Consider the following 21,004-nt stretch of genomic DNA (forward strand, 5'->3'; position numbering starts at 1 on the left):
TTGTTATAATTCTATTCTAAAGAAGTCCAGGCTGATTTGTTTTTCCTGGTTATAGATTATTGAAAACCTCGACGTTGTCCCACCTGAGACACGCGATGCATATCACGCTCTGGGAAAGAGTAGGGAATATTGGTATCACGCCACATCACTAGCTTATGCCTACCGGGAATGTGGCTTGAATCCAGAGTACACAAACCCCCGGCACACTCTTCTTAGGATCCCAAAACTTCATGGAAGGCCTAAAACAACTTATGCCTGCCCTTATGAAGTTTCTCCATCTTCCGTTCTTTGCATGGAAGCCTCCTCGACTTGGAAATTAACAGGAAACTCAGAGTGTGACACAATTGAGAAAGAAAGGACAGCCAATTCTCTACTCAAGATCGGCACCAGTGTCGCTATCCCCTATAGCTTTCACGGTGATGTCTTCGGTTCTTAAATTGCCACAGTGGAAGAAGAGAACTGCGGCCCAAATTACTTAGGGATCCTTACAATTGGATGGTGCTATATACTTTCTGCGCGGCTGCTTGACATACACGGGGATGGTGCTTCTATGGAATATACAACATCGAAGGTTGCACACTACCCGGACGCAGAAACCATCGATGTTGGGGAAGTGGATAAAAATATAACTCGATGGTGGTATGCTATACTCGATGAAGGGTGGAAAGCCATTGTGAAACGAACCTCCAAAAAGGAATTCCTCACCCGTGTCTCGCACATGCACGTTTCACCATCAACCAAAAGATCGGTTCGCCAACTTGTGTATATACACCTTCAACCTCTAACGAAGCGCTTGAGGCGCTCGTCAAGTTTGCGCTGTTGCATAACCTGGGTAGCCAATTCCCTATTGCTCTTATGACAGCCATAACACTCCCGACACATCAACACTATGGCTCGACTGTCCAACTGCTATCCCCAAGAACAACTGGCGGTAAGCAACCCACGACTCCCATGAATAATATTCCATCGATGTGGTCGAGTTTGAATGAAGAGTTGCCCTACTACATGACTTTGAGCTGCAGCCCGGAAGTAGTGCTCTATGCTCTTTGTGGATAATTCGGGGAACCGGAAGTTCCGTGCAACCTCGTAAGTCCCTGGCTGCATACGCCATTCAATGAGATACTAAAAGGGAGAGGCATTGAGATGGACCGTGATCACGAGATCCTTGCTTTAATCGGTGCGATACGTCGACCAAATATAGGTGCTCTTTGGATGGGAGCAGTTGCAGGCGGGCTAGCCCCCAAAATCATTCAAAAAGCAATGCAAGGGCAGCCTCCTGTCGACGCACTTGCCTTTCCCTGGACTGGCTGTCTTCAAAGCTTCATGAATACTGCAGGTTCGGGTCCATACACGCATGGAAATCCTGAATACATCTCAAGCTCGGACGTATGGCGCTTACTACACCTTCCTCAAACCGAGGATGACGATCTATTGTTTAATAGGCGGCCTCAAGCACCGTAGGCCCCCTGTGGGAAATCCCTACCTAAGGATTGTGCGCTTCGGGTTACTTCACACTTGAAATGCGCTCGGCATGAGTACCGGTACCACCATTGGAATTGGGACTTGGAGGAAGGCCCGACTATTCAGGATCAGAAGTTTTCAACAACAGATCTTTCAACGGTGATTGAAGATCCTTCCGATGTGATCGATATCAGGGAGCGCAGGAGGGTCCCGGAGAGGGAACTTGACCAAGAAGCTTCTGAAGAAGCCACATGGTACATCTTCCTCTGGTTGAGCATCAACGGGGAAGGTAGACCCTCGGAGACTATATATCAAGATGAATGACTCCGAGGCGTTTGGGAAGAAGATGAAAGTGATTGGGAAGGAGAGCAGGCCAATGATGGAGACTCGAAAGGGCTTGGTCAACTTGAAGATCGAGTGAAAGCCTAGTTGAATTCAATCGGCTGATTGAACTTCAGCCTGTTAAATGTGGGATGTATTGGGGATTTATTAAAAGGCATCGAACTTGAAAGACAAGATTAAGATTAATATGAATAATAAGTCATATCGTAAGTCAGGGTTATACTATGTTTTGGTACTCCGTGCACCTAAAAAGAACACCCAAAAAGAACATCACAAGGCCCCATAATGGATTATTCTTGTAATAATGTTAAGTCATATTGTAAGTTGTGTGTCCCCTATTGAGGGTCCCTAGGGTCTTAGTCCAGAGCCAAGAAAAACACTAGTTCCAGACAGATTGCATGGAGCATATAACAGGGGCTAAGACATTAACCAACGTTTGAACATGAATCAAGCGGAAATTATTTCTCCTAATTGGACTTACGAAATTTGATGACAGTGAAGTGGAGAGTGATTCAGTCTTCACACGAATAACGTGGCCTCCGTGGCGATCAAACTTTTTTAACACCCCTACTACGCCCTGCTATACCCTGCTACAACCCTGCTAGTGTAATATCATTAGCCTTTTTAAGGACCCTCGATCAACTCCATGTGGATTGACTTTTGTACCATGATCTACGAGGCGTTGTTGGGTCCTGCGGGTCCCACGAAAATCCTTGAGGTAGAGCTAAGGGTATTGCACATGCGATAACTGCCCAAGTGCCCAGATGCGCATGGCTCGAGCCTTTTTTGTTGTGTATCCTTCTTGAAACCTGTCGCCATGCCCCCAGAGTTGAAAAACACTTGGACTCCTGCTATCAATGTCTTGACCTGGTTCATGCTGGTGACGGCTATCTTGAGCGTCTTGACTCGTCTGGGAACAAAATATTTCATTTTTCGGAAATGGACATTTGATGATGGCCTTGCAACTACATCTCTGGTATTCTGCATCGCGCAGTCAATTGCTCTCTCGATTGCCACAAAGAATGGACTTGGACAGCATATTGAAATGCTATCCGATCGCAAAATTGAAAGCGTCATGAAGGTATGGATGAGAATCGTCTTTTATCGAACCATTGCTAATGGATCAAACAAAGGCTGATTACTCCGCAACCATTTTATTCATCGCCAGCATTTGCTTCTCCAAACTATCGCTTTTGGTCTTCATTCGCAACTTGACTCCTGCATCCTTGGATCGCCGCTTCGCCCTCGTGTTGGGAATATTTATTGGGTTGTGGACTATTGCCAGCATTCTAACGGCGATATTTCAATGTAATGCGCCACAGATCTGGAATTATCTACAAGGGACTTGTTTCGATCGAGTGAGTGACTGGTCCATCCTTAATGACCGAAATGGCTGACCGCTGATGATGTACCAGAGTGCGTGGTGGAAGTGGCTCGGCATCACAAACATCTTGTCAGAGGGCGGAATCATAGGCCAAGCACTGTTGGTTATCGTTCGTATCCAGACCGATTTCAGCAGAAAGGCTGGGTTGTCCAGTGTATTCTTGGTCCGAGTCATGTAGGTGTCAAGACCAGACTCCGCTCCGTGTGAGAGAATCCACTAACAAAGACGGCACTCGCAGCGTAATTATCTCGATTATTTTCCAACTTGTTTATGCCAAGCAAACCGCCCAGGGCGATTTCACCTATGATGCCTGGGCCGTCGCAATGTCTACCCAAGTGGCTCAAACCGTGAGCATCGTCACAGCCTGCTCCCCCCAGTTCAAGCCTTTCTTGGATAGTCTCCAGTCATCGGGGATGGGATTGGGTATGACGAGCTCCAACAATCACGGCAGCAAACACAAGACATATGGCATGACCACATTCAAAACCTTTCGTCGCACTGCGGATACTCGAAGTGAGACTCATGAATTAGTTTCAGTGCCCCACGAAGGCACTAATCATGCTATGGTGACCTCGGCTCCGGACGAGGATGCCGAAAGCCAATCCAGTCGGACTAATATCATTATGGAGACGCGGACGTGGACGGTGACTGAAGGATTGTCAAATTGATTAAACGTTTCAAAAGGATGCCTTGGGTCCACTTATTGTTCGAGAAATGAAGATTTTCCCGTAGTCTTCGACGAATGAAAATCCTCGGTAGGATACGGCGTGTGTGCCGAAGATCCACTACAATATATCGTAGCATATACAAACATGATTAATTAATCGATTTCCGCTCGGCGCCTCGGAGATTTACAAATTTACCGTTCGGCCTTGGGTGTAACTAGCCCTCCTGGTAGATTACGTACAATTTGTTCTTATTGTTGGCCCTAGAGCGAAAGATAATGGCAATAATATCAATAGTCCACGCCACATTATTCACATTATTCATGACAATGCCTAACTTCCTTAGCTCTGTAATCCCTGTACGGAGTACAGGGGGGGGGGGGGACTAAATGGGCCACTGGGACATAACTCTCTCGGTGGATATGGCCCTCTTAAAGGTATATACCGATTTTAATTCAATTTCAATTTCAATTTCTGTTTTATTTGTTAGATTTTATACTACTTATTACCTGGGTTAACTCTATAGAATTACTATAGAGAATACAGTTACTCCGTATAAAGGATCAATTAAATGCTAGGTAAGTGGATATTCAATTAGAATGGCTGCTTATACGGCCTTGTCGTCCCCGATGTCTGTTGTACTTTTTAAACCTTAGATCCTTTGCAAGCCTTGGAAGTGAGACAGGATAACTGCATTGATGACTCCGTACTCCTTGGAAATATCTATCGATCATCCAATGAGAAAGTTTTGTCCCGCGTGGCATTTCTAGTTGCCTGTACCCCTGCCCTTGCTGCATTAGCGCCTAACTGGGTCCCCCCCCAACCACATCCTAGTATGTTCAGACTTGGTGACACTAGTTTCAACTCTCTTTTTTTTTTTGCCCCTGGAACTTTTGTGGTATAATGTGATTATTTTTCTTTGACGATTTTTGTTTGGGTTTTTTTTTCTTGTTGGCAAGTGCACCTCCATTATGCGGTCTCAATTTTCGAAGCAAATGTCTTCGGTGGGAGGAGAGGAGATTGGCCAATTATCAAGGAACGAGCTGGATGATGCCAATCTTGCGCGCATGGGAAAACGTCCCGTCTTGAAGGTATGTTTTAGATGCGGTTTGAGAATATGTATCGGAGATGGACTAACAATAACAGCGCAATTTTGGGTTGATGTCAATGCTGGGTTTCAGTTGTACAATTCTGATAACCTGGGAGGGAATTGTTGTGTAAGTGCTCCTGGCGATAAGAAATAAACCCGAGAGAGCGTTAGCTGACAACTGTGATATAGGTTATTCTTGCAAGCATACCAAAAGTAAGAGACGTGAAGATGTTATCACCCCCGCAATACTAACAGAGGTTACACAGTGGAGGTCCCGCTGGAGCCGTATATGGATTCCTTTTCGTTTGGGCTGGTGTCGCAGCTACCTTTGTCGTTCTATCGGAGTTGGCATCAATGTACGGAACAATCTGTCTCTGTCATATGTATGAAAACTAACCAGTCAATAGGGCACCGACATCTGGAGGGCAGTATCATTGGACATCCATGCTAGCACCGCGATCGTGCATGAAACTCATGAGCTACCTGACAGGTGGGTACATGATCTCTGGAGCTATCCAAAACTAAAGCTAATATATTTCATAGGTTGGCTTACTGTTATCGGGTGGCAAGCCACGTTTGCAACCTCATGCTATTTGGTCGGCACCTTAATTCAAGGCCTGGTAGTGCTCACGAACAGTAAATATGAGCCCCAAAGCTGGCATGGAACGCTTATATTTTGGGCCGTCGTGGTATTTTCTGTCGCCATCAACAGTGTTGGCGGGAAAGTTCTTCCTCGATTTGAGGGCATGATCTTGATCCTCCACATTCTTGGCTTCTTCGCCATTCTCATCCCCTTAACTTACATGGCCGATCATGGAACCTCCAAGGAGGTCTTTACCCAGTTCCTCAACATGGGGCAGTTCCCATCCCAAGGACTGTCATTCTTTGTCGGAATGGTTGGCTGCATCTTTTCGTTTGCCGGTGGTGATGCTGCGGTTCATGTGCGTCTATCCGTCTCCTGAGAACTACTCTAACATCAAGCCTAGAGCTAATCCAAACTCAAACTCATTAGATGTCTGAAGAAATCACCAATGCCGCCGTTGCCGTCCCAACTTCGATCATGTTAAGTGTCTTGATTAACGGATCCTTAGGTTTCGGCATGTTGATTGCCATGCTGTTCTGCGTCGGGGATCTTGAAACAGCCCTGGAATCACCCACTGGGTACCCCTTCCTGGCAATCTTTTTGGAGGCGACAGGATCCGTAGGTGGAACGGCAGTGATGGGCTCGATCGTTACGACCATGGGCGCCACCACATCAGTCGGCATGTTAGCATCCACTTCGCGCCAGTTTTGGTCCTTCGCTAGAGACCGTGGAATTCCCGGCTGGCGATTGTGGAGCCAGGTAAGTTGCTATTCCAACTACCCCCTGATCAGGATCTTCGATCTAATCGTGAAACCACAGGTCACCGAGCGGTCCGCTGTCCCCTTATACTCTGTTTTGATGACATCCGTGATTGCCTGCCTCCTCGCGCTCATCAACATTGGTTCCTCGGTCGCCTTTAACGATCTCTGCTCCATGTCGATCTCCGGTCTGTACCTGTCGTACATGGTGGTTGGCGGTCTTCTTCTCTGGCGTCGTTCCACGGGCGGGATCAGCTCCGTTCGCAGCAGCGATTCCGCTATCATCAACACTGCCGGCGCGAAGCTCGTCTGGGGCCCATTCCATGTGCCAGGCATTTGGGGTATTCTTATCAATGCCTGGGCTTTGACTTATATGACTATTGCTGTCTTCTTTAGCTTCTGGCCACCGTCTTGGGCGGTGACTGTTCAAACCATGAACTTCAGCGTCGTTGGGACTGTGGGTACCATCATGCTCAGTCTTTTCTACTACTATGCTCGTGCCAGAAAGGTCTATGATGGGCCTATTATGGAACATAACCTGTAAAAAGGTACCGGCTTGGAGGTGTTTTGTGACCTGGAACCCGCTGATTTATATAATTTTGCATAGTCTTGGATATATATCAAGTTGCGCAATCTTTTGGATTGACCATGAAACATAAGCTTATTTATTGAATATATCCACAACTAAAGGTGCGCATTTAGCCTATTGGAGGAGGGGTGGACCTAGCGCTATCTGGTCTGGACAGATGTGGATCAATAATGTAGATGGTGTTCATTTCAGCGGTATCAGAATTACAGGCTGTATCCCTCTCAACCTTGATGAGCTGGCTGTCTGTTACGTGTAACTAATTTGTGAGGGGCTGGACACGCTTAATTTGCTTGGGAATCTATAATAATTTCGGCGCATGTAATGAATATATGTTTGTCTCTGTGGACATTGACTACTGACTTTAGAGACAAATGAGCAAGTTGTTCTGAATGTCGAATTTTGCACTTTTGAATATTTTTACTATCTAAGAAAAGGGCTGAGGTTATCATTGAAATTCAAGCACAAAATCTTATGGTTTATAAATACTGTCATTTGCTATGGAGATAGATGTTGTCGGATTCTGAGAAATATGTGTGTTTGCAATGCAGCAGGCGACACAATGTATAAAATCTGAATATAGTGAGAAGTAGAGAACCGCACATATAATCTAGTGCAGGCGGCATCTTCTGACCGAAAAGCACATATCGAAGTGACACAAAACTGAAATAAGGTGTAACATGGCGGTTCATTCATTCGGGTCTGATTCAAACCTCACCTGCACGGAACTAGTATACTGAATCTCCTGTGGGGTGAGATCGAACGGTGCAGGGGGAGGAGTGGTCGGAGGAGCAGGGGTATGGTTAGCAGCCCCACCAAAGAGGCCTGAACCTGAGGCTCCTCCCCCAGACGCTTGTCCAAATGATGGCCCACCGCCAAAGAGGCTTCCTCTACCTCCAGCGAAAGGGTTCGGGGCAGTTCGTGTCAACATGCCAAACGAGGAGTTCCCTCCATCCCGTATCTCAACCGCGGCCACCTTGCGGCCAATTACCTCGGTGTAGTCATTTGCCTTTTGGACAGCGTCGCGGATGGCCTCTTTGCGCGACTCAGAGCTCAGTGCCTTTTTGGTGGCAGCTGTTAGCTCCCAGTCTATCGAGTTGATGTCGACATCTGAATATGCAACAAGCTTTCCGGCAACTTCACTCATTTTGGTAAAGTCGCGGAACACAGCAACAAAAGAAAGATTGCCACGGTACTCCTGGACTTTGAACACACTTCCTTCATTCTGGATGTTCCAGCTCCACGTGCGGAGGGAAGTGGACGAATAAGTCACCACAGCCGCATCTGCATTTGGATCTCCAGACTCTGTCTTGGGAGAGAGTTCTTTGAAGAGCTGGTTAAGCTCATTGGTAGTTTCTGACACTTTGTGGGAAACAATCTCCCGTGTGCTTCCTTTGGCGTTCACTGTGAGGTTCAAAACACCTCGTTCGGGCCGGCGGGTGATGACGGATGAGCCACCGACAGTGATTGTGAGTATTCCCATGTTAATTTCGAATTGTTGAGATCAAAGTTCTGTGAGTAACTGTATACCTTTGGTCAAGCTGGGAATGGAGCATGCTTAAATAAAGAATTCGCGCCAGGCAGAGATCGGGCTTGGTGAGTCCGCAGAGCAGAGCTCCGGGCGCTGATGCCTTAGCTAATTTTTTTTTTCTCTCGCACCCTTGCTTTCATTCTTATACAAGAGAATAGAAACGGTTCGATATTGTCAAAATGTAACTGAAGCACTCGACTAAGACTGGAGTCTAGGATTTCAAATCATCTGGAGGTGTCAAATCGATGTCCATCCATTGAAGGTTCGCACGTGGACCGGAACTGTGGAATTAAACCAAGAACCTTAAATAGGCTCCCGCATCTGGACCGAGATTCGATTTGATGCCTGTGCGGGTGATCCGCCCTTTATACAACCTACTATCGACACGAGGTATCAGAAAGAATACTAGAATTATAGCTAATAAGTCTATTGTGTAATTTATTTATATTTTATGATAAAATATTGAAGCGGGGGATTATTTATGGGGCATTGCCTTTGACGTATAATCGGTTAAAAGCGCCAAAAAAAAATCAAAGTCTGGAGGGATTGGGGTCTATGAATACCATATTTCGGCAGTCGAACCCATCTGAAAATCAAGAAAAGTAGCGGCACAATGGATTTGGTGGTTTTCTCCACGTGAGACATGAACAGGGTACACAGTACAAACAAGATGAAGAACCACCCAACATCCTTTTCGGAAAACGTGAAAAAGCAGGTGTAGTATTGTAATTTTAAACAAAGCGGTGTGCTAACAGGTAACTCGCTGGTACGTAGGCGTTGTTGGGTGGCATAAGCAGGCGCTTCGCCCGGCAGCCTTTTCGAGGCACCAAAACCAACACAAAGAGCCACATGCAAGGGATATCACAGCCGGCGCGTGAAGGGTTCGAAGCAATCAAAACCTGTCATGTGACAACCCCGTGGCGGCGCAATTATACGGTCTCGGGAATGTGGTTTGTACATCTAATGTTCAATAGATCCAACCTTTGAGGCTGTAAGGCTGTACGCCTTGCAGATCGTCTCACAGGACCTTTTTTTCCCCCGGGCCCAACACGTGGAGAAGATCTTTGAGAGGGCTACATCAATGTATACACTATGACGATAAACGTAGTAATGACTGTGGGAATTGTTTAGATTCTCATGGGTATCATAAATAATTAATAACAAGACAAAACCGAGACCCCGAGCCCGCGATGCCTGAACATCGTGTGGGTAATGCGTCTCCTTGCGCACATTCTTGAAGTAAGGCAGCTCAAATTGAATTAAAACAAATTTGTGTCAAAACGACAGATTGTCATGGTATCATAAGTAAAGGAATGGCATAAATGCCCCGTCAAAAGCGGACCCCAGGTATCAAGAGATCAAGATCCTTTAAAGAGTAGGGGGTTTGCAAAAGAGCAAGCGAGAAGATGGAAGAGAGGGACGAAAACGCTAAAGCAAATCAGAAGTCCAAAGTAGGCGCATCAACCGTTGGTACGAATAATTCTCAGCGGTTGTTCGATGGGTGGTTCATCTGCACTGGATGATCCTCATATTGCAAATGGTGGGCGGGAGGCCATGAGTAGAGTGGTAGCTGGTCCTGATACAAGTATTAGAATTTGTCCCTTTGTTTGGGATGGTTTCCTAGGTCCCACTCACTGGGCTCTCGATCTTCGTCAATGTAGGATCGATCTGAATATCCGAGTTCCAAATGGCGGGGTTCATCTGCTGGTGGGGTGATGAAAAGGCTTCAGGCTTCAAGATGCTCCGCAGATATTGATCGATGGCAGTCACCATCTCTACCGGCATGCCTGTAGTGGGGTATTGGGGATTTGAAAAGGAGTCGCTCGCAACGGGCGAGCTGCAGATATCGTTCGTATAAGAGTATGGGGATGGGTGGTCATCAGCGGATGTGGAAGACTGGCTTTGGCCCCTGGTATACTGGGGACATGACATGGAGGAATCCATGCTTCCCCACACGCCAGAATAATTGTCGGTGGGATCCGCTTGGAATGGAATGGGAGGCGAGTTGGCTGGTTGCGACTGCATCTGCTCTTGCAGGCTTGACCGACGATTTGATGTGTCGCTTCGAGCGTATGATGTATTTTCCTTTGGTGCTGAAGCCGCACTGTTATTCAGGTCAGTCTTTGGATTCAATCTCTTCTAATCGTGTGGGGGTTACTCACTGCCGACTCAAATGCTGAGTTAAGTAATCTTGGCGATGGAATGCCTTTTTGCACCCTTCGTATGTGCAAGGATATCGCTTTCTAGGCTCGTGGCTAAGCTCATGTCGTCTGCGGTGTTCGGCTCTAGTAAACACCTGTATGACGGTGGTAAGCGAAATGATCCATTGGTAATATCCCAAGGGTACTTACCTTCGGACATCCGGGGCGCTGGCATGCATGAACTCGCTTGCCCTTCATAGCTTTGCTGACTCGGTGGGAGTTTGTTTGGGAAGGCGAAGAAATATTCACGGGGGGATTGAGATACGACTCCGCTGGGCTTGCGTTGTTGTGGTTGGCCAGTGTTGAGGGCATGGGAGTAGCACATTCGAGGTCAAATGACGGCGGAATGGAGTCGGCATATGGGGTATTGAATGCGGACATATTGTAGGTATGCGACGGAAATATACTGTATGGGTAATGCGGCTCAATATGCCATTCGGGACAAAGTTACACGGGCACGTTTGGACGTTGTAGAAGTGGTGCGAGTTTGAGTGGGGAGATAACACAAAGAGATAGATGGAAAAGAAACAAGGGAAAGCGGTTTAATAAGGACCTTTTTTTATTAAATTAGTGTCAACAGCTCTATGGGGGAGTGGGTATCTCGGACGGTCTCGGTCGTATCTCTAAACCCTCAACCTACAGCAGGACGCCGATCTGGTGCCTAATTAATAACATAATCAAGAACCAAGCTAATACTAAATAGTCGGTCTAAAAAACGCCTGAAACGACCCAAAGAACGCCTAGTGATATTATTATTTTCACCTAGCAGGGATCTTTCGGGCCAAAAATGAATAGAGTCACGTTCGGTGATTTTACGACAATGACGGGGGATCATCTCCCAGTCGATCAGAGCCTCAGCCTCCTAAATCGGTCACCCACGTACTCCGTAGTTCAACTGCACATCTTACAAAGTTCCATCCTATTGGAGTGCGATACGCCCCACTAGGGCGTTTATGGGTCAATGCAGCCGCCTCGAAGTGCTTTGTTGCAATGTTTGAACACCGTTTATCTCTAGTTTTTCTCTCGGGAATGGAGTTTTACCCATTGGGAATTTAAACGACCAAATTCCACTCCAAACTACAGGGATCGAAAGGAGGGTTTGATTTAGACAGTGGGGCGATTGGTAGCCCTGATGATAGATTTGATGCCGATCAAAAATGAACCCCCATCACCGGGCGTTTGCGCTTCGTTTCCCTCATCGGGTATAAGGATGTTCATCACGGTCAGGTTAGAGATGCCAGGCTATGTGAGTATTATTTTTGGCATATTGCACGTGGATCATTGCGGTGTAGGGCAAGTGGCATGAGATAGTTGCAGCAACCTGGGCAGGCTGAGTTGAAATTCTGTAACCAACACCAAGAAAAATCCGTGATTGGTTGGTGTACACCCGAGTTTTAAAAATAAAAAAGTAAAATAAACAAAAAGGGTGCGGGTGCCCACATTCCGAAGGTCGATCTGCACCCGAAATGGTTGATCGACTCCCGTTCACTCGCCAAAGAGGCTCAACACACTCGGATGAGACCCACTTGGCATCGAACTTCGTTCCACACCCGCATATACGCCGTGACCAATGGGTGATCTCCCTTGTCTCTCATGGATCCAGTCTCCAGTCCGAGCTTGGGCACACAACCGAGCTTCTACACTCGTACTTTTTACTTCCCCTTTACCTACACACATTCTGCAGGGCATATTTGTTTTTGTCACCTTCTCTTCAGCCCGTACCTGGGTGAAGAACCCTAATATTCTATCTTTCCTGATGGAACAAGACCCGCGGAAATTGCACGGAGTGTCATCGGGAAGGAAGCTGGGGTCTTAGCACGTGGGGGCCAATACCATACAGATGCCTATCCATTCCCTAATTGCAACAGCAATATAATTTATAGGGCATAACCAGGGTGATTACCAGCACCACTCCATTTCTTATGTAATGTTTGACAGTTGGCAAAATTATTTGGAATTTTTTGTTCGGGCGTGCCTTCAACTTTGCCAAGTCTCTCTCCACTGCCCCATCTGAACAAATGCTTCAAGCAGTGGTCAGTGCACGTCGAATGTACAACATACTTGGATTTGACCGTTGATTCTGTTTAAATACATTTGAATACATTTGGCAGGAATATCCATTTGTATAGAGCACTCCACAACCAGTGATTTCATCACCTAGGTAACCATATGAACCGATTACATATTCATCAAACCCCTACTCCAGCCCTGGCTCTTCCGTACATCATCCGAGATTAAAGGATGAGATCCCTGTGCCCCATTTCTGAGGCCCATTGAGAAGTCCCGAAATCCGACCAGACCCCGACGACATTAAACCAATGATGTCAACGTAAATACTCCGGCAAATGAAAGTCTAAATTCAGGCTTCAACAGGGTTTAGGTACATACGGAGTACATGCTCTAACCGGGAGGGTGTTTTAATATCTCATAGCCACATTGCTGCTTCGCCTATGCTAATTCAGGATACGAGCGTGGGTCAGAGATCGCCATTCACAGCCGCGACCGGGGCATCAAGTGGCTGGAAATAATATCCCGTCGCTCTCTCCTCCCACACATCGTACCCTGTAGACCGTTGTCATTTATATATGCTCCAATCCCACCTTCTAGGTGTGCTGTAGTATCGGGTTTGTGCCTAAAGTGCTGAGATCAATCCCCTAGTTATCCGGTTACGAGGGTTCTCAAAGCTTGTGTCAATGGCCTAGCTGCTCTAGACGAGATCCACTCGTCTATACACTACGGGTAAATGGACTCAGATTGACCGTTTTGGTATGGAGTACGGAATACGGAGTAAGCACCTTGAACATCCGTGGATAAAGTAAAAGTAGTACCCGTTTAGACGCCCGAGTGGATTCACTCCTTGCGTATTTTCATTCTTCGCTTCGCTCGTTTGTTTTTTTACCTTTTGTTATGGTACGATTGATGTTTCGGTGTTTTCAAGCTACGTTTTCCCCTTCAAATTTCGGTGTCATCCAGCCTACGGGGATGAGGGGTTCCATGTGACACGTCCGGGTATACCCGAGCCCTGGAGGGTTTCCCGCTTCAGATAAGCAATATCAGATGATCCGTCGACCCTTAATCCAAATTACTGTAAACAAGAATAGTCGGTCGCTTATGCTGCCTTGTCATGTCCCTTTATTGGTCTTTTTGGACGGTCTTTTTAGATGTCTTTTCGGGTGTATTTTTAGATGTATACGAATATCGCTAGAATGACATTCGTCCTGAGAAACATTTTGGGAGATTTGTCACTAGTTATACATAGCACAAAATATATCGTTTCTAATCTGCTATACTAGGGAGACGGTCAGAAGAATCCGACACTAACAATTATCTAGCATGGACCCGGTGATCAGGCTTCAGAGAAGAAAAGGAAGATGGTGTTGGTAAGATATTTGATATCTCTCGCTGAAAGAAAGGCCACTCTATGTGAGACTTCAACAATTTATAATGAGTGGCTTGGTCTATGGCCCTAACGTAATGCCATAATTTCGCACACGAAGGATTCTAGATCCCACCGCCCTTGATTGGGTGTAGTTCTTGTAACATGCATTATCGTTCCATAATATTATCACCCAATAAAACATCTTCTACCTTTTCAACGCATCCGCCCCCTCTACCGGGGATGTTGGACCCCCACTGGAAGGATCGGAGTTGACTGCACATGGTAATGATGCCGAATACCCGGCTGGCAATGTGCATTTTACTGTGAAACCGGCTGGACAGGCTGGGAGCCACCGTTGGAGCTAGCATGAGGAGGAGATTGGTTTGCGCTAGAGAACCTGTTAGCTCAATAATTGCTCTGCAGTTCATGTACCAATAGCAAGGATATGACTGAGATCGGGCACCTAGCTTACCGGGAGATCTTCTTTGCGAAGAAGTAGGCGCAAGTGCCTAGGAGCGCGACTTTGAGCAGGCCGCCCATTTTACCGCGAAACCCGGGGGCGTGCTGAGGGGCGTAGCCCCGGAAGAAGGTCTGCCGGGAAGAGCGATACCCACGTAATGCAAAGGAGCTCATATTGTCTATAGTTGATGGAAGAAGATGGATAGATAGTGTTGAGATGGATAATGTTTTTGACTCAATTGTCAGAAAACTGGTGGCCACGCAGGCGTATTTATTAGCATCGGGGATAAGACCGAAGGCCGAACTTCTCCGTCCACCGACACCGAGGCCGGGTTGTGTTCATGTCTTATGGCTGCCTACAGCTCACGGTCGTCATGCGGGCGATTCACGTTATTCACGGTTAACCCGGGCATGATATTATCTAGTTATGTTGAATCCGCTGGTTTAGTTGCCGACATAGTTATAGGCCCTCCTTAATAGGGTATCAGCCTATTTGACCGTGTGCGCTTCTGCCATTTCTTCTCATTCGCTGCGCGTATACTGGTATATACAGGATGCTAGGGCATAGAAGAGAGGCATGCCCGGATAGAGAAATCTGCTACTTGAGTTTACTTAATAGCGCTGTGGTTGGGATGAGTGCATTTAAAATTAATAGGCGATATGGGTGGCCAGCTCGGTGGTAAATTAGGTGATTTTATGGCTAAGATTTAGTATTCTTTGTTTACGTCTATGCCTTACCACTGGATGCTTGATATATCCATGATACTCGGGAAGAACAATACCTTGAGAATTTCCAAATCTAAGGCAGGATCATAAACTGTACCTCCGATGGCAAGCACATGAAATGAGGAGGGAGGTGGGGAAGGGGGGAGAGTAGGAAAAAAGAAAGGGGAAAGAAATACTTACGAAAGCACATCAAAACCTAGAGGACTATCTGCCCCCATGGTCGGCGACTCAACCAATTGCTGCGGCAAGCTGGCTGCGCGAGAGGCCACCACCAAGAAATGGAATTTCTTTATCATTTCTTTGACGGTCTCGTAAATGGCAAGTTGGATCGACTGGCCCGACTGGCCCGACTCCGTTGCACGGATCTGGCTCAAAATGGCGGAAAGGAAGTTGTATCGCCTTAGATTGAGATTTCCGAGAGAGATAATCTGCAGCAACTGCTCCTGAATGTGTTCTAGGCTCCGGATCAAGGGCGCTCGATGGGGTTTGGCCATTTCATTCGGGGAATCAGCCACAAACGGGAGAGAAGGCTCCAAGGGCCCCGTAGAAGCCTCCTTCTGAGTTGCGTGACAACTTAAAGCGTCTCGTTTGCTAGCCAGTCGCGGTGCATACGCCAGTGCGACCAATAAAAAGGGAAACACACCTCTCCATGAAGTGATGGGAGGAGGGCTTATCCCCGGGGGGGAAGACGGGTCACTTGAATGGCCGACACTTGAATGGCCGACACTTTTAGAGAAGATTTAGGCGCACGTTGAGATCATCTCAATTTTGCAAGAACCTGGGGCCTCGGTGGACCAACCTAATGTGGCGGAAAAGACACCGGCACAGCGATTGATAGATAAACGGACGCAGTAGGAGAAAGGTCGTGAATAGATCGAATGGTAAATAAGTGGAATTGATCAATGGAACCCTGCCAGTCGACAGAGAAAAATAGGAAAATATATATATTTAAAGGATTTTGGATATGGCCAGAATAACTTCCGTGCTGGATCGAGCGAAATCTCTCAAAAACTGAAAGGAACAGCGACGAGAGCAGATAGAGGGACTAGAGGGAGAGAAGAAGGTAAAAACAGGGACTCCAAAGGCGAGGTCGGGACTTTTATGTCGAGAGCATGGAGGCGGAGGTTACAGGACAGCGTCAACAAGGCAAAACTAACCAACCTCACTGAAAGGGATTTGGCAATTTGCGCTTTTCTCGGCGAATATATTTGTTCCGGAGTCCCCGGTAGTTGATTTCTTCAAAATTTTAGTTTACTTTTGGTTTGGGTAAGATGTGGTTTTTCGACTGAATGATGTGATATTTAGCCACCAAGATGTCATTCCTAATAAACCTTGACACTTCTTGGCCTGACCCCGAACCTCTCACAACACCAACAGGACAATTGTTACATACTTGGCTTCATGATGCAAGCCAGTGCCAAGTTCTCTCTTATCAGTGAAAGCATGTTCCAGGGAAAATATCCCGATGAGATTGTCGCTGCAGGGTCTATAAAAAGAGGCCGGATTTTCCAAATTTGTCATAGGTAGAACGAAAATTCAATAAGTCTCACGATTTGGTTGTAGCATCTTTGGCTCATTAAGATGTCCACTGTGTACACTGCAAAGAAAGGCCCGAATGAGTCCATCTCGGTGCTCAAAGGGCCAAATACAGACTCTTCTACTAGTCTTGACATCGCACCATTGGGTCAACCGGGAGAAGAACGTCGGTTCTGGTTTCAGCGGGGCAAAGGCTATAATGCCGACGCAGTTGCAACCCAGCCGTCCGTTTATGACAACCCTGACACCGCAAAGGAATATCAACCCCGAGCGGACTGGGAGAATCTTCACCGATTCGACCCATCTGCTCGGTGGACATGGAGCGAGGAATACAAATTGATCCGAAAGATTGATCTTCGTATCATGGTATTTACTTGCCTCATGTTCATGTGCTTGGAGTTAGATCGGTCCAATCTATCCCAAGCTCTGACCGACAACATGCTGCCCGAGTTGAATATGAACACGAATGGTAAATGAAGAATTAGAGTTCTCTTTTCATCTTATGATATCCCAGGGCTAACCAGAGTGCATCCTCTGTTCAGACTACAATCTCGGAAATACGGTGTTTAAGCTCGCATTCCTCTGCGCCGAGCTTCCTTCCCAACTCGTCAGTAAATGGGTTGGACCTGATCGGTGGATTCCGACCCAAATGGTTCTTTGGTCTGCAGTTGCTATGGCACAGTATGGACTGAATGGAAGAACAACATTTCTTTTGTGTCGTGCCCTGCTTGGTATTTTGCAAGGCGGATTTATCCCAGATGTAAGTTGCACTTGTTCTTCTTACGGGTCACTGCTAACAAAGTCGAAGGTGATATTGTACCTGTCCTACTTCTACAAACATCATGAGCTGTCTTTGCGACTCGGCTTCTTTTGGACGGCTATGAATATTGCGGATATTCTTGCTGGATTTCTTGCTTTCGGATTTTTGCATCTTCGTGGTGTTCAAGGTCAATCGGGATGGCGCTGGCTGTTCTTGTTGGAGGTGAGTAGACATCTCATATAATTTGAAAGGACGTGTGACTCACATCAAGGGTAGGGCCTTCTGACACTTCTATTTGGTCTATCCGCATATGTTTTGATGCCCCCAGGACCATGCCAGACTGCGAATTGGTCTCGGGGTAAATCAGGCTGGTTCACTCCGCGGTAAGTCATCTCACTTTTCTTTTACAAAATTTTGCATCGTTGCTAATAGAATTCACAGGGAGGAAACCATCATTGTCAATCGAGTAATTCGTGATGACCCAAGTAAAGGAACCATGCACAATCGAGAGCCGATTACACCCAAACTACTTTGGAAGAGTTTGAAGGACTATGATCTCTGGCCGATATACATCATCGGACTTACTTTCCAAACACCAGTGGTACCCCCCAAGCAATATCTAACTCTTACTCTGAGGGGCCTCGGATTCGGCACCTTTGTGACGAATCTCTTGGTTATTCCTAGCGAAGTGTTGTCCATTATCTTCCTTCTACTCCTCACATACGTCTCGGAAATTACAAGTCAATTAACTTTGATCTCTGTTCTCGGGCAGATATGGATACTTCCCTTCTTGGTCTATTTATATGTGGCCGACATCAGTACTGCAAACAAGTGGGGTGTGTGGGCGGTTATGACTGTGCTGCTGGCATATCCAAATGGTACGCTCACCTATTCACACCTATTACACATTTGGTATTTTGGCTCACAAAATCACAGCGCATGCGATTCAAGTTAACTGGAACTCCCGCAACTCGAACACTGTCCGATCCCGTACGGTCTCGGCTGCCATGTATAACATGTGTGTCCAGTCATCGGGAATTATTGCTTCTAATATCTATCGCGCTGGTTGGTCATAAACTTCCTTTGATTTTCCGCTTTTGTCCGGTATTCTAATTTGACTCAGATGATGCTCCCCGCTACCGGAGAGGCAATGGTGCTTTAGTGGGACTGGGTGTCTCGAATATCTTCATATATTTGCTGACCAAGGTATACTATGTCTGGCGCAATCAAAGCCGGGACAAGAAATGGAATGCCATGACGGACAACGAGAAGGCGAATTACTTGGCAACCACCAAGGACGAAGGAAATAAGCGATTGGATTTCAGATTCGCCCATTGATTATGTCTCCAGCAATTGGACCTTTGCCAGATTTACACGTGAAGGAATGGGAGGAGCCGACTTGGTCCGTTACTGCATGGAAGTTAGTTCGTACAGATTTGATATCACAGCAATGAACAAACTTTTAATCTCGCTTATACCGAATAGTTACTCCAATAAGGCGCTAGATAGTTTTGCATCTAAAATAATACTCTTCCCCTATTCATGCGATTGGTCGGACCGTCCATGGCGTGCTTGAGCATAACCCATGCATGTAATAAAATATACATCTAGCCGATGACAATTAAAATAAGCGAGCAGTGCAGTTATTTTTGGATTGATCTGATTGAACACAACCTCTGGCTCTAACTCATGTAGGTATAGTATCGTTGGTAATCAACTGTGTTGCGCAACCTCACATAGATATGACCCCATCACGGTGAGATTTCCAGAGGCGGGATGTCAGACAATTCCTGGGGAAAATGACGAATCTCAACTTTGACATCACAAGTTGACTGTTATCTATTGGGATGATCAACATGAAAGACGTGCTTTCACTCTAACTATGCGACAGCAATGTTCCAGATCTGCGGGGTTGTGACAATGAGGCCTGGGCACAACAAGAAGCAGATGTCGCAAGCGGATAATCGGCATCATCAACCTAGGTTGTGTGTCGCAAAGTATAAGATGGACAGCATGGTCCCGTATGTTACCTACCAGCATCAACACACAGTTCCGTCCAACAATTACTACTGTCTCCAACAACCTCACTATGGCATCCGCTGTCACCGAAACCGCACCTACGGTGGTTCCCATCGTCGAGGACAAGATTACGCTGACAGGTCTCGCCCGTGAGCCTATCAAGTCCAATGGATCTCTCGATTCTTTCGAGTCCTTCGATGTCACTCCAGTCATTGGACGTGAATTCCCCAACGCCAACTTGAAGGATTTCCTGCGCGCCCCTAATTCCGATGATCTGATCCGGGAACTTGCTCTGACCAGTGAGTTATACCCGTGGTTATGCGTGGAAGATAGAGCTGACATGATATCTTAGTCTCGCAACGCGGAGTAGTCTTCTTCCGTAAGCAGGATGCTCTAGACAACGAACTGCAAAAGGAGCTTGTCCAACGACTTGGTGAACTCTCGGGCAAGCCAAGCACATCCGGACTGCACATCCACCCAGTAGCAAACTCTGGTCGGGAACACAGCGTAAAGGATGATGAGATTAGTGTTATCAGCTCCGCAAGCCGGGAAAAGCTGTACAAGGACAGGAACCCGCGAAAGCAGACCGCACGCAGGGAGTGGCACAGTGACATCACATTTGAGCCCATTCCCAGTGATTACACTCTATTGCGTCTCACAGAGCTTCCGAAAACCGGTGGTGGTAAGACCCCTTTGCATACTCTATGGAATTGTACAGAGACACTAATCCTCTTCTAGACACTCTGTGGGCCTCAGGTTACGAGGTTTACGACCGTATCTCTAAGCCTTACCAGAAGTTCCTGGAGAGCTTGACCGCAACATATGCGCAACCAGGCTTCAACGAAGTTGCCAAGCGCAACGATTTCACCATCCACCCTGGCCCTCGTGGCGCGCCTGAGAACGTCGGAGAAGAGCTTATCGCTGAGCACCCTGTCATCCGTACCAATCCTGTCACCGGCTGGAAGAGTGTCTTCGCTGTCGGCACGCACGTGCAGAAGGTTAACGATGTCTCCGAGGAGGAGAGCCGTCATCTTCTTGACTGGTTCGTGACTCTTATCGTTGAGAACCATGACCTGCAGGTGCGCAAACGCTGGGAGAACCCGAACGATCTTGGTATGATCCCCCCGTGAAAATTTCTGACTGCCGTATCTAACTTTTGTTATAGCTATCTGGGATAACCGATCGGTGTACCACGCAGCAACTTGGGATTATGACGGACTTGGCCCGCGCACTGGACACCGTGCTGTTGGCCTCGGAGAGAGGCCATATCTGGATCCCAAGAGTATTGGAAGACGTGAGGCGCTGGAAAAGAGCGAATAGGTGGTTTTATCACAATTCGCATTGGAAAATCAGCTTTATGATCCAATTTAATGAAAATTCTCGTTTTCAAACACAATTTAGAAGTGCCTACATGCCTTGCATGGTATACTGTATCCTTTGGCTTCATGTAGTTTCATCCTGAGGATTGAACTGGCCCAATATACGGGTGCATTTTACTGAAAATAAATAGATATTCAAACGATC

At 46.8% G+C, this 21,004-nt stretch overlaps 8 protein-coding genes across 8 annotated transcripts; 4 read left to right on the forward strand and 4 right to left on the reverse strand.

Moving 5' to 3' along the window:
• Nucleotides 1–2,620: 2,620 nt before the first annotated feature.
• On the forward strand, nucleotides 2,621–3,855 carry N7455_004794 (uncharacterized protein; the record flags this gene model as incomplete). Its single annotated transcript, XM_040956178.2, has 4 exons — nucleotides 2,621–2,884; nucleotides 2,937–3,161; nucleotides 3,219–3,361; nucleotides 3,426–3,855. 4 exons carry the CDS (start codon nucleotides 2,621–2,623, stop codon nucleotides 3,853–3,855), a joined length of 1,062 nt encoding a protein of 353 aa, XP_040813394.2.
• A 968-nt stretch (nucleotides 3,856–4,823) lies between these two features.
• N7455_004795 (putative GABA permease) lies at nucleotides 4,824–6,827 on the forward strand (the record flags this gene model as incomplete). Its single annotated transcript, XM_040956324.2, has 8 exons — nucleotides 4,824–4,943; nucleotides 4,999–5,069; nucleotides 5,132–5,155; nucleotides 5,209–5,298; nucleotides 5,350–5,432; nucleotides 5,486–5,883; nucleotides 5,955–6,284; nucleotides 6,345–6,827. 8 exons carry the CDS (start codon nucleotides 4,824–4,826, stop codon nucleotides 6,825–6,827), a joined length of 1,599 nt encoding a protein of 532 aa, XP_040813299.2.
• Nucleotides 6,828–7,557: 730 nt separating this feature from the next.
• On the reverse strand, nucleotides 7,558–8,379 carry N7455_004796 (SIMPL domain-containing protein; the record flags this gene model as incomplete). The annotated part of the gene is made up of 1 exon (XM_040956332.2): nucleotides 7,558–8,379. The coding sequence occupies exon 1, from the start codon at nucleotides 8,350–8,352 to the stop codon at nucleotides 7,558–7,560; it is 795 nt and encodes a 264-aa protein (XP_040813352.2). The 5' UTR covers nucleotides 8,353–8,379.
• A 1,504-nt stretch (nucleotides 8,380–9,883) lies between these two features.
• Nucleotides 9,884–10,982, reverse strand: N7455_004797 (uncharacterized protein; the record flags this gene model as incomplete). Its single annotated transcript, XM_040956157.2, has 4 exons — nucleotides 9,884–9,976; nucleotides 10,036–10,504; nucleotides 10,563–10,696; nucleotides 10,752–10,982. 4 exons carry the CDS (start codon nucleotides 10,980–10,982, stop codon nucleotides 9,884–9,886), a joined length of 927 nt encoding a protein of 308 aa, XP_040813239.2.
• A 3,316-nt stretch (nucleotides 10,983–14,298) lies between these two features.
• On the reverse strand, nucleotides 14,299–14,613 carry N7455_004798 (uncharacterized protein; the record flags this gene model as incomplete). Its single annotated transcript, XM_040956197.2, has 2 exons — nucleotides 14,299–14,368; nucleotides 14,453–14,613. 2 exons carry the CDS (start codon nucleotides 14,611–14,613, stop codon nucleotides 14,299–14,301), a joined length of 231 nt encoding a protein of 76 aa, XP_040813311.2.
• A 728-nt stretch (nucleotides 14,614–15,341) lies between these two features.
• Nucleotides 15,342–15,659, reverse strand: N7455_004799 (uncharacterized protein; the record flags this gene model as incomplete). The annotated part of the gene is made up of 1 exon (XM_040956304.2): nucleotides 15,342–15,659. One exon carries the CDS (start codon nucleotides 15,657–15,659, stop codon nucleotides 15,342–15,344), a length of 318 nt encoding a protein of 105 aa, XP_040813320.2.
• Nucleotides 15,660–16,746: 1,087 nt separating this feature from the next.
• Nucleotides 16,747–18,799, forward strand: N7455_004800 (putative MFS transporter; the record flags this gene model as incomplete). The annotated part of the gene is made up of 7 exons (XM_040956191.2): nucleotides 16,747–17,170; nucleotides 17,244–17,461; nucleotides 17,510–17,683; nucleotides 17,738–17,844; nucleotides 17,903–18,339; nucleotides 18,398–18,526; nucleotides 18,585–18,799. 7 exons carry the CDS (start codon nucleotides 16,747–16,749, stop codon nucleotides 18,797–18,799), a joined length of 1,704 nt encoding a protein of 567 aa, XP_040813283.2.
• A 751-nt stretch (nucleotides 18,800–19,550) lies between these two features.
• Nucleotides 19,551–20,800, forward strand: N7455_004801 (TauD/TfdA dioxygenase family protein; the record flags this gene model as incomplete). The annotated part of the gene is made up of 4 exons (XM_040956298.2): nucleotides 19,551–19,779; nucleotides 19,833–20,162; nucleotides 20,219–20,593; nucleotides 20,646–20,800. The coding sequence occupies 4 exons, from the start codon at nucleotides 19,551–19,553 to the stop codon at nucleotides 20,798–20,800; spliced, it is 1,089 nt and encodes a 362-aa protein (XP_040813398.1).
• Nucleotides 20,801–21,004: the final 204 nt, after the last annotated feature.

This window comes from Penicillium solitum (assembly GCF_028829755.1).
Source record: "Penicillium solitum strain IBT 25940 chromosome Unknown utg000003l_segment0_segment0, whole genome shotgun sequence".
In the NCBI taxonomy this organism is placed as follows: Eukaryota; Fungi; Ascomycota; class Eurotiomycetes; order Eurotiales; family Aspergillaceae; genus Penicillium; species Penicillium solitum.